Here is a 12,670-nt window from a genome sequence, read left to right as displayed (position 1 = left end):
ACAACAGGTTATACGTGTAATTTTATCCTCTTTGCAAAGCGCTCATAAAAAGGATATAACCTTACCCATAACATTCTTAGATAAAGGGTAGTAAAGGCTCTGAAACACTTTAAAAATTGTAGCTAAGAGTTATCTAGCACTAACTATGGACCACATAGTTGTCCTTATTATTTTACATATTTTATTACATCTTCATAGCATTCCTATGATACAGATAATATTATAATCCCCATTTTACAGATAAGGAAAGTAATCATTCTTATGGTTAAGTAATTTGCCCAAGGTCACACGAGCACTAAGTGGTAGAGTCAGTATCTGAACACAGGCAGTCTGGCTCCAGGGTCTGTTGTCTAAACTAGTGCATTTTACTGCCTCAAAAAACCAAAAGTTAAAACGGTGTTCAGAGTTAATGAAAAAACTGTCCATTTGGATACCTAACTAAATTACGGATCTAAGCACCATACTCACAGCCCAAGTCTTTACAATTTGTGATGCAAAACACCTTGAAACAAGTTAATCTAAAAGTTAGTTAAAAGATGGTTAACCTTTTAAATAATGATAAAATATGAATCAATAAAACAACTGAAAATGTTCAAAGTGAAAAGTTCTATTCAACAAAGCATCTGTCCATGGAAAGAACTTTCTAACATGTTAAGAACTTACTACTGGATAAGGGAGTGTGCAGATGAAAAGCTATTTATTTTCACATTCTAGCTCTTTGGTGTGTTTATGTTCATAATCAGTTTTCAGGCAGTATCTCTCATACTTAAAATATACTGAAATTATTCCTGTTTATCTCTCTGCTTCCTATCTCTAGTTGCTATACTGACTTTCATATCCCGATTAGGGCAGCACTGAAGTTCATTTATACCCTTCATCCGATTTACAAGTCTGTCCACTATCCAACTTTTAGGTGCTTTTTGTTGTTGTTCTAACAGTTGTACCATTAACAACCTTCATTTCATGTCAACCTTTATAACAGCATTTCTTTTTTCCTTTTTCGTGGGGGTGGGGGGAAGTATGTGTTACAGACCATTTTGAGAACCTGTTATAGGAAGAAGTACATATATGCATATAGAATGGTGTTTGTATGTAATTTTAAGGAGTTTAGAACCCGCCTCCCTAAAGCTCACCTGTTTAATTCAGGTTAAAAATCTTGCTGTATACTTATTGTGTTTACAACATAGTAGACTTAAGGAATACAAATACAACAACAGAAGACGTGAATTACAAGAAAAAGGCTTCTGGTATCCATATACCAATCAAAAATCAGAGGGTTTTATGTCTAAAGTATAAAATTCATAGCCAAAAGAAAAAAAAAAAGAAGCATGCCTAACTATTTAGGATAAAGATAACATTTGATAATGTTTTCAGGAAAAACATGGAAGGAAGAATATGAGAAAACAAATCATCCTTTTCTTCTAAGTGGAATGACCATGACTATATAGGAGTTGGAAAAAGAGGATTCAAGGAACTACTCACTTTATGTAAAATATTTCATCTATCAACAGTGGTTTGTACTTGTGCTATAGAGTACCATGCTGACAAGAAATCCAAATGAAAAATCCTTTACAAATTCAAAAACTATATAAATATGAGTATGTACTTTCAAATAAGTATCATAAAACTCTCTTCCATTCTTGAGTTGCAAATACATCTTAATTTTGTTGTCACCTTAAATAACACTGTCCTTTGAAGGACAGTGCCATTTTTAAAGAGATTTAAAAGAATTTATTACAAAAAGATTAATCTCAAATTCCTCTGAAAGTATCTGCTGTGGATAAAAGCCTGTCTATTTTCAGAACACTGGTCTGGACTTTGGCCCTTAACCTTGCACATGTAGTCAAAAGTCCTATAAAACTGTCAACATGGCCTGCCATCTGCATCAAGGGTCATTTCTACACTTGAAATTATGTGTTATAACATGCAAACTAAAAACTTAAAAAACTAAGACATAAGGAATGTTGCTATCCTTTAGCAGCACCTGATTACTGAAAAATTTCAATACAAATTCATTGCAGAAATTTTAGAAAATGAAGAAAATTATGATGATGATGATGATGAACAACAATAACAGGAAGGGTGCTACATATCTCGTTTGTTTTGCCTGAGCTAATCATTTGTCATATACATTATTTTACTTAATCTTAACAACTCTACGAGATAGATTTATTGTAAAAAATAAAAAAAGACCTACTTTTATCACAATCTTATAGACAAGGAATTTAAGACTATGAATGTTACATGTATTCACATAGCTAGTAGGCGACAGAGTCAGGAATTAAACTCACATCTGATTTCAGAACCAGAGCTCTCATTCCCTAACATATATTGCCCAATAAAGAAAAGTAAAATCATCTGTAATCCCACCAGCCAGATACAACCACTGCCAACGTGATCATTATCTCACCAATGCTACTTTCTCCTCTGACACGCAAACAATCCCAATTCTCTCCCTCTTCAGGCAACCGATGTTAGTTTGGGGTATTCTTCTGGACATTTTCCCCTTTGAATGTGTACTCATGTATCTATACAAATATATACTTAATTTGTTAAATTATATAAGTAACATCATGTTATATGTAACGTTGCTGTGATAGGAAACAGAGGCACAGAGACGTTACATGACATGCTTAAGATCACAGAACTAGTTAGGGGAAAATCATAATTGAAACACAATAAGACACATTTAATGAAAAATGACCCTAAACCTTTACACCTTGTTTTTCCTGATTGTTTAGAAAAACTTTAAAATCTTGTGTCATACACCTCAGGATCATCACTATGATAATAACAGAATTAGATAACATTTATAAGCATTTACTATAAAACAAGCATTGTGCTAAGTGCTCTAGATTTATTAATCTAAGGTTACCATTTCCATTTTTACAACTGAGGAAACAGGCTTAGACAGGTTAAGTGACTTGCCTAAAATCACACAGCTAATAACTAATGCTGTAGGTAGAAAAGTCAGAGTGTAGGGTGAGCATGTTCCTTTATTTTGGGAATTGTTTTATTGAAATCACTGATATCAGTTGGTTACCCTAAAAAGAGAATACAGCCCTGTCTCATATGAAAAAACTGAATTTTCTACTTTTTAATTTAAGGGTCAGTCAAGGGGTGCTTATAGAATTTACACAGCAATAGAATTAGGGACAATGTATTTCTGGACTATACTGTGTCCACTTCAAGAGTTCAACAATAAATCCTGCTTGTGACCTTCCACAAATCACTTAAATTCTCTAGGCCTAATTTCCCCACTGTAAGACGATTATCAAACACAATTCACTTGACCTCGCCTACTCTGGTAGTTCAGTTATATAACATCATCAATCATCTCCATGGTTCAGCTGCAGAACCAAAACATACTGTTAACTTGTAACTTTTCCTCAGGTTTTCTGCATATAACAAATCTGATTTGAGGAAGAGTAAAACAAATTAAGTATTCTAGAATCTAATGCTATGTAGACTGAATCCTTCAGTTTATTAGACAAATATTCTGGATCAACAGCTATATCCCATTGCAGCTTTCCCTAAACTTTGCAGACCAAATATCAACAACTTGCTCTGGTTTGATCCACAGTTTCCTTTTTCTTGTAGGACAACACTGAAAACTAGTCATGGGTACACAGACACCATGTACAAAAACACAGATCAGGAAAAATATATGTCAATTTCTCAGACACAAAAGCTTTATTCTTCCCACCTAAAATACAGGTAGCAAAAGGTTTAAGTTAATAAGGAAACATCCCCAATTACTCCCCAGAAGTCAACAGCAGAATGAACCCTATAGGTTTGTAAGCAGCCTCCAGCAGCCCTGTAACCCAGTTGGTTCTCCAAGTGTGGCACCTCAACCAGCAGCTTCACCATTAACTGAGAGTTTGTTAGAGAATTGAATTCTCAACCCACCCAGGCTTACTGAATCAGAAATTCTGGGGGTGGGTCTTGCAATCTGTATTTGAACAAGTCCTCCAGGTAATTCTTGAAGCATGCTAAAATTTGAGAACTATTGCTCGTTTTACCTTTAGCTTAGGACTGTTGCCTCTGTCTGATATCCTATTTTCCTAAATCTGCATGTGATAATGAATAAAGCAGGTGGACAGGAAGATTTCAGATCACTAGCTTTAACTGCACTATTATGCATGAGTATACAATAAAATATGATCATTATTTGGTTAATATATCCTATGCAAGAGAAATTCAAAGAGGATGGATTATTTGTTTGCTTTATGAGTCTACTAAATTCATTTGTTTATTGTTAATTTTTGGTACTATGTAGAAGATAATAGCTTCAACCCTCAAGTCACTAATCTTATCTCAGTAGAAACTTATTTCCACAGAGCTTAATAACTTTCCTATAAAAGAACAAATCATTAAAAAGTTTCTGTGCCTTCAATCTATTTCAGATAAGAAAAGGAGAGACTGCAGTGTATGGCAATTAACATTTTGGCAATATGTTTTAGTTTCTTCCCGGTTTTCTGAAAATCTTAACTGAGGTTTAGTTTGGTTCAATTCCAATTCAGCAAAGATTCCTGCTTGTGGAAAATATACGTAAGTAATAACACGGACAAGATTTTTCACAGTGATTCAGCACTGGCAATCTAACCAACAGCAGCTACCTTGCTTCTTGACAATAACAAAAGCTAGATTAGATTAAGGATGTCAGATGGGCAATCAGGAAGTGAAAGATTAGTCTCCCTACAATCATTCTGATTTGCAAATCTGGAAAAGAAAAGGCCTCTGATAGGGTTTCTCTTCCAAAACTCAATGCAGGAATAGAGAATTAGTGCATTTATTTATTTTACTTTATTACACTAAAATTTGCATAATGAAATGCAGAGCATAATATTCCATTGCCCAAGAAATGTGACAGTACCTCAAAACATGAAAAAATTTTGTTCCTTTTAGAAATAGAAAAGCTATTCCTAACACATATCTGCGATTGATTTAAACTGAATAGTCACTTACAACAGTGGATGAAGCCCAAGTTTCCGCAACCTGCAAGTGAAATCCCCTAGGTCTTTCAATATTCAAAACTGATTCATAGAATCAAACGTCTCTGATTAGGTTTGGCTCAAGTTTTTGCCTACTGTCTTTTTTTAAAACATGTCTTATTTGGCTTCAGAGGTATAGTATCCTGCTATTTCAGATTACAGCTACTGATAACTTCCCTAGAACTAGAAATCACCTTATTCTGCTGATCTGTAATGCTGTAAATATGTAGTAGTTGCATCCACTGGGCAATTTTAATGAGCAGGAATAAACAAAAGACCTAAAACCAAGTCTTGTAAAGTTTTTTACTGAAGCTCTGATCTGTATACTCAACTAGAGCTGTGAACATTTCTGACACAGCTCTACAGACTCACTGTAGAGTGAGTGTAAAGGATGTTGCCAGGCAACTCGTCTAAGTTTGGAAGAATCTAAGCCTTGATAATGAGTCTGTCTCAGGTTTGCTCCCACACAAGAAGGGTTTTAGTGAACTCCCACATGTGCTTACAGGCCATTCATGAGAAGAGGTATTTCTAACAGTGAGCGTCCAGGAGTCCAAATCAGGAACCTATAATGTTTCTTTTTTAATTCAAGTATAATGTTTCCAACATCACAACTATTTTCTGTAACTGTCCAGAAAACCAACAGGGATTAGGCAAAAAAGGTCATATGCAAAGGGCCAGTGTTGAATGAACATTTTTATTCACACTTGAATGTTCCTGACTGCACATGGCCAAAGCAAAATTTCAAGTATCTCAGATCACAAAAATCACCCTGAAAACGTATCTACTGAATTATTTTAATTCTTTTGAAAATTATCTTTGAAGCTGTTTTCAATACTTACATAATTATATCAATAATCAAAAAGGATGTTCAGTAAAAACAGTGCTCTAGTGAGGAGAATATGCAATCACAGTTGCAAAAGAGGTAGCGGCTATGTTTTTATGAATAATATACGTGCAAAACACTGCTCCGCTTGATGGGCCTGATCCAAACCTCCCTCTTTCAAAGCAGATACTTTGCATGCATGCTTACCAGGGCAGTATGCATCCACGTCCAGTTTCTGAGCTGAAGTGAGGGTTGGTGAGCCAAGCTCGGATTCTGGAATTCGTGGGCTCTCAACAAACTTTGCCTTCCTCAGAGGGGCTAAGGACAAAAGAGAGACAGAGAGAGAGAGCGAGAGAAAAAAAAAAAGAGAGAGGAAAATAGAAAGGAAGGAAGAAAGAAAAAGGAAAGAGAAACAGAGGGAAAGAGAAACATAGAGGGGTCATGAGTAAGGGGAACAGCAGGCAACAGATGGAAGCACTTAAATGAACGACACACTCTGTCAGACTCAGATCAGGTTACCCTATTTTTTTTGTGCCAGAAAAAAAATTAACTGCATTCTACATAGAGGAGATGGGTCTTGTTAAAAAGTCACTGCACACTGGAAAAGCTAAAATCTAATAATCAAAACTATGAGCATAAGTTGTAACTGTCTATCACCTTTAGCTATTTTCTCTCTCCTTATAAAGCAAGAGCTTTCTTATTTTGTCTTCCTTTGCCGTTAAATACAGGTATTGACTGAGTAAAGTATAGGACTAAGTTTTAATATTTTGTTTATAATAATTGTAATCAAAAGTCTTCTTTATCTAGAAATAACTATTATATAATACTGGGTTGTGATAAATACCTTAAGTAAGATTAATCTATTGATATTTAGCTTAACAAGGAAATCAATTATCTAACCGCTCAGCTGTTAGGTAAGAAGTCAAAACTGCTAGTGGACTAAAATATTAACTAGGCCATGCCAGTTTACAACTGGATGCTAAAGATAAAGAGATGTGATTTAGTTACAAATATAATCATGAGGTCTATGGAACAGTAATATTGCATGCCATGGAAAACATTCATTCTTGTAAGAAATGAATGAACGAAAAAAGTATAATTCATGAATTGAAAGTTTTCATATTGAAAGCTCATATAAATTTTATTTAATGGTTTTAAGGGGAAAAGTTAAGGAACATTATTGATATACATTTAAATAATCAGTTAAATATATTAAAAGTTATAATTATGAAGATTGCTTTGGTACTTTTAAACTGAGTTCTATTAAATAAACTGTAATAGGGTGAAAGTGCTTAGCATAATACTGGTGCAAAAGTAACGGTTGAATCTGAAACTGACTTATATGCATTACACATATCATAACTATAGGTGTCCCAGACATGTGAGTGCTTAAGATCACATTACTTTTTTCAAAAGTTTCTGCATGTTCTTCAAAATCCTCATCCATTACTGATTCACAGGGGGATTTTAAGTTATTCCTAAAACACCCTGTAAAAAGTAATATAAAACTTTGTCATTACAATGACCAGAATTCTCCTCTATTTTCTTTGGAGAACAAAAATATAAAGTTTTTAAAAAATAGAAAATATTTTTGATATGTGCCAATACTCAAAACCTGCAGTCAACTAAACCACACCTTAAATCTTAAGGTATGTATGTATATTTTAAGTGTATGTTAAAAAAAACAAATTAAAGCCTTACTGTCTCCATGGCAACAAAGGCTAAGGGTGCTAACAGTATGGTTCTCTGCCAAAAGCAAGCTCTGGAATAGCAGAACCCTCACCTCTGATGAGAGGTAAAACTTGAGCCTATTTTTAAAAATCACTATCACAAACGAAGATCTCAAATGATTTATACGCAAATCTGCAGGCTACTTATAGCCAATATTAGAATCTCTTTCACTCTAATCTCATCAATTCGAAACTAATGAAACATTTTATTTATCCAATATTGCTTTGTATAGGAGAAATTATTATAATTTAATTCTTAAATCTCTTAAGTCCTTTACTAGAATTTTATTATTCTATTTTATCATGGCAGTAGAATGATTATTTTACCTGCTGAGTTCTGACAAAGACAACCCTGGTCCCTGTTCAAGGGACTCTATACATCTAAAAATCTTAGTAACAATTTCTGTAATGAAATTTGGGGCTAGTAGACAGACAGAAATCAGCAACTTAGGGTAGATATGTAAGAAAGAAATTGAAAGATGGCAGGAGAAATTGAGGGAGGTATGAAGAACGTATTAAGAATTATGAGATGGAGTAAAGGGGGAAAATCAGGATCCTAGACATCTGTGAAACTCAACACCATGCAGACTTCTCTCTTTTCCCTTCTCAGGGAATCCCAACTGTTACCTTTATAGCTCATACTGGACATTTAATTCTGTTTTTCTACCTTCGTCTCTAACTGTGATCCATGGGACACTGTACATGTCTAATAATGAATTTTCATTATTCTATAAGGTAGATAATAATGTCACTCTCAGTCAAATTACAGAAAACTAGTGTTACCTGTAAGTCAATCACACAGAGGAGGTACAATCACAGGCATGACAGATTGTCCAATAGTCTTAACACTACTTGGTGGAGAACATAACAGGTCAACATGGAAGATGGGACACAGTATTTCATTTGGAAGCCTAGAATTCCAATATATTTTATTGTAAAATAAATGGTATATAAGATTAATCAGATGGGTAAAAGAAATCTTTGTCAAAAGGGTTTACCAGATTTTTTTTTTTTTTTTTTTTTTTTTTTTGCGTTACGCGGGCCTCTCACTGTTGTGGCCTCTCCCGCTGCGGAGCACAGGCTCCGGACGCGCAGGCTCAGCGGCCATGGCTCACGGGCCCAGCTGCTCCGCGGCATGTGGGATCTTCCTGGACCAGAGCACGAACCCGTGTCCCCTGCATCGGCAGGCGGACTCTCAACCACTGCGCCACCAGGGAAGCCCTTCCAGATTGTTTTTTTAAAAAGTGGTTGAAATGAGATGGGTAGGGGACTCTAAAACCAAACCAGGTATTTTATTATGATATGAGAGATAACAGGAAACTACTACCAACAATGGGAATATGATTCTTATGCTGTAAGAGACTTGAGTTTGGGAATCTGGCAGAGTTGAGAGGAGGATGCATACTGGTTAAGAATATGGGTTTAGTCATTTCAAAGATTGAGGTTGTAGCTCTAGTACGTATAAGTAATAAGAAACTGGGCAAGTTAGTTAACGTTACTAAGGCTCAGTTTTCTCAAAAAGTCACAGTATTATTATGAGGCTTAAATAATTCCAAGCATGTAAAGTACTTAGCATAGTGCTTGGATATGATGATATAGTTCATCTAGGAGTTTATTAAGACATGGAGCAGGGAGGGCAATGGCTATGGAAAACAAAGTAAGCATGGGGTTCCAAGACATAGCATGGAGGGGTAGTATAGCACGGTAATATAGTAACGAGGGGTTGGATAAGAGAGGAATGAAGGGTCTGAGCCCTGAAACCAGAAAGCCTAAGTTAGATCCCATCTCTTCCACTTTTTCCTAGCTGTGAGAATTCTTCTGTGCCTAAGTTTCTTCATCAGCTACTTGGAGCTAATAACAGCAGCTACACCATGGGGGAGTTGTTAAGGATTACACTAATTAATTCAAATAAAATGCTCAGAACAGCACCTAGAACAGAATCACTCCTCTATAAATGTTAGCTGTTTTTATCATTGTTTCTGCTGTTGTTGTCATCATTATCACCGTCACAGATGCAGCACTATTTGGAAAGTCTGAATGTGTGTGTGAGGGGGGTAAAACAAAGACCTTTAAGATGGCATGGCGGAATGACAAAAATGGTGATATTACCAATTTTGTTTTTAAAATTGAGAAGGGAATAATGTTGAAGAAAACATGTTATACCTTAGAAGGTGGTAGAATACCCAAATCAAAGTGGTCTAGGTTAGACAATGAGAAATATGTGGGTACATAAAGAAAGTTAAACACTATGATTTAGACCACTGGTTCTCAAACTGTGGTGCCTGGACCAGCAGCATAGCATCATCTGGGAGCTGGTTAAAAATACAGACGATCAGACCCCATGTCAAATCAGCTGATGATCAGAAACTCAAGAGGGTACAGTCCCAGCAATCTGTGCTTAGCAAGCCCTCCAAGTGATTCTGAAGCACACTGAAGTTTGTAGACACTGAATTAGAGAGAGAGAGATCTATAAATACCTCATGAAAACAGATCATTAAAAGGCCTTTTCTAAGAAAAAAGTTGAAAGAAAACAGAAATCAAGGCCTCATCTCTGAAAGAATTAACGTCTATCGTGAAAGTTAGGATTTCTTCTCAGTCACTCTTTTAGCAATATAACTCTTGTGTTATGGTTTTTTTTTTTTTTTAAACAGTTCCAAGTAATAAAGTATCCATTATTTGGGGCCTATTTTGAAGAGAGACCAAATATGTCTGTACTCACTGATTCTTACCAAGATCATTGAGGGGTGGAGGACAGGGTAATAAGAGCACTCAGATATATCACAAAGAAATGTTAATGGTGAAAGAGAAAATCCACCTATGGAGATCCTCTGTAAACTGAGATGCTATAGATGATGCTGAAGCACACCTAATTCAAGCAATTACAAAGGCATTAAAATATAAATTTTAATAACTATTGAAATATTTGTCTTTGATAAAAGTTTCATAGCAAAGGGGAATTTTTAGGGATAAACTGTCACAAGACTCAGATACTCATGGAAGAATGGTATGGGGGCAGATAAAATAAAGCAAGGACCAGGAAAATGAGAACTGAAGGATAAATATAAAGATGTGCAGAACATAAAGTACCAAGAAAGTACTTTCACAAAGTTGGTTTTGAGATTAAAAGCATATTCAGTAAGCTTCATCTAAAAACAAATTCACTGTCAAATGAATATGGTATCTACTAAATGTGAAAGGAGGGTAAAATGATTTTAGCTATAGGCAAGGAAAAGAAATACAAGGCACCCAAGTTAGAAAGGAAGAAGTAAAATTATCTTTGTTCGCAGATGACACAATCTTAAATGTAGAAAATCCTAAAGATTCCACTAATAAATGAACTCAGCAAAGTTGTAGGATACAAAATCAATACACAAAAATACACTAACAATGAACAATCTGAAAAAGAAATTAAGAAAACAATTCAATTTAAAATAACAAAAAGAATACGTAGGAATACATTTAATCAAGGAAGCTAAAGACTTGGAACACTGAAACTACAAAATGTTGCTGAAAGAAATTAAAGACACAAATAAATGGAAGGATAACCCTTGTTCACGAATTGGAAGACTTAATGTTGTTAAGATGGCAATACTACCCAAAGTGATCCATAGATTCAATGCAATCCCTATCAAAATCCCAATGACACTTTTTGCATAAATAGAAAAACTCATCCTAAAATTCATATGGGTCTCAAGGAACCCTGAATAGCCAGAATAATTTTAAAAAGAATGAAGTTAGAGATCTTAAACTTCATGATTTCAAAACTTACTATAAAGCTACAGAATTAAAACAGTGTGGTACTGGCATAAGGACAGACATATAGACAGTGGAACAGAATAGAGATTCCAGAAATAAAACCTATGGTCAAATGATTTGACAAATGTACCAAGACCGTTTAATGAGGAAAGGATAGTCTTTTCAATAAATGTCATTGGGAAACTTGGATATGTGTATGCAAAAGAATGAAGTTGGACCCTTATCTTATACCATATACAAAAATTAACTCAAAATGGGTCAAAAACCTGAATGTAAATTAAAGTTATAAAATCCTTAGAAGAAAACATAAGAGAAAAAGATCTGAACTATAGAATTGTTAACAAAGTAGAGAGAAACAGTGGAAAATTTATCTGGAAAGAGAAAACTGTATTTTTAAAAGTTTTTAACAGAGCTTTCATAGGCAGAATCTTAGGACATTCATAAAATTTTCGTTCCTAAACGTTTATTAGAAAATAAACCTTTCAGTAAAAATGGATTTCCTGGAGTGGGGGTGGGGAAAAGGGGTAAAAGGAAAGAGATTTGAGAAATTCTTTATTTCCTCCTTCTTAACCCCCAATCTATGGTGAGTTTAAAATCGGGAAATAGGTGGTAACAGCATCCTTCCAATTTATCTAATATCCTGATTGCTTGTCATAATTGTGCTTCAATGGTGACATAAACCACACCTTGAAGAAAGAAAGAATGCCAAGGAGCTTTTCTTTTTTAGTTATGCACCAATAAACAAATGAATCCCCCAAAATACAGGGAACAAAAACTAAAAAAAACTGAGAAAGAAAAACCAACAGAATTTGACAATTTGACACATGCTAGATGTAAGTGAAACACAGATAAAGAGAAAACTATAATTCATACAGTTCCCCATTTTTTGCAAGGAGAAAGTATCCGTCTATAGAAAAGAAAATACATATAAAACAAATGAACACCCTCAGAGGCAACCCAGAAAGAGGAAATTAAAACGTGACACGACAGTCTTTATCAAATAATGGCTAGTCTACTACAGAAAGAGTTTCCGACTCATTATAATGAAAAATAAAACTTTGCTGCTCTAACCAATGACAAAATTAACATAATGCTGGCAAAGTATTTTTCTGGTTCTCTTTTCTTCTATAAAAGTATTAAAAAATGAAGTATATGTTTTACACATTTCTCTTTACCCTGCTTCTTCCCCAAATACCATGTGTTACCTTCTTTAGTCTCCCCACTTTCCAGACTCTAAGCTACAAATGAAAATTGTTGCATGTTGTTTTACACCCAGACTATGCAGTGAAGTATCAAATAATTAGAATGCATTTATTTTAAATCTAAATATATATTAGTATAGCTAGAAATACAATATTTATTCTTGA

At 34.7% G+C, this 12,670-nt stretch overlaps 1 protein-coding gene across 12 annotated transcripts in view; it reads right to left on the bottom strand.

Annotated features, from left to right (window-relative positions):
* TANC2 (tetratricopeptide repeat, ankyrin repeat and coiled-coil containing 2) overlaps window positions 1–12,670 on the bottom strand; it is a 362,156-nt gene that overhangs the window by 180,791 nt on the left and 168,695 nt on the right. For 7 of the 12 annotated variants that reach the window (XM_067717046.1, XM_067717048.1, XM_067717052.1 and 4 more), the window contains one exon: window positions 6,025–6,135. The exons of the other annotated variants lie outside the window; for them this stretch is intronic. In XM_067717046.1, the coding sequence (XP_067573147.1) occupies window positions 6,025–6,135 (111 nt within the window). The remainder of the gene's footprint in view (window positions 1–6,024; window positions 6,136–12,670) is intronic. 12 annotated transcript variants of the gene reach the window in all.

Source organism: Pseudorca crassidens, chromosome 19, assembly GCF_039906515.1.
Source record: "Pseudorca crassidens isolate mPseCra1 chromosome 19, mPseCra1.hap1, whole genome shotgun sequence".
In the NCBI taxonomy this organism is placed as follows: domain Eukaryota; kingdom Metazoa; phylum Chordata; class Mammalia; order Artiodactyla; family Delphinidae; genus Pseudorca; species Pseudorca crassidens.
This window is presented reverse-complemented; position numbering and strand designations above follow the sequence as displayed.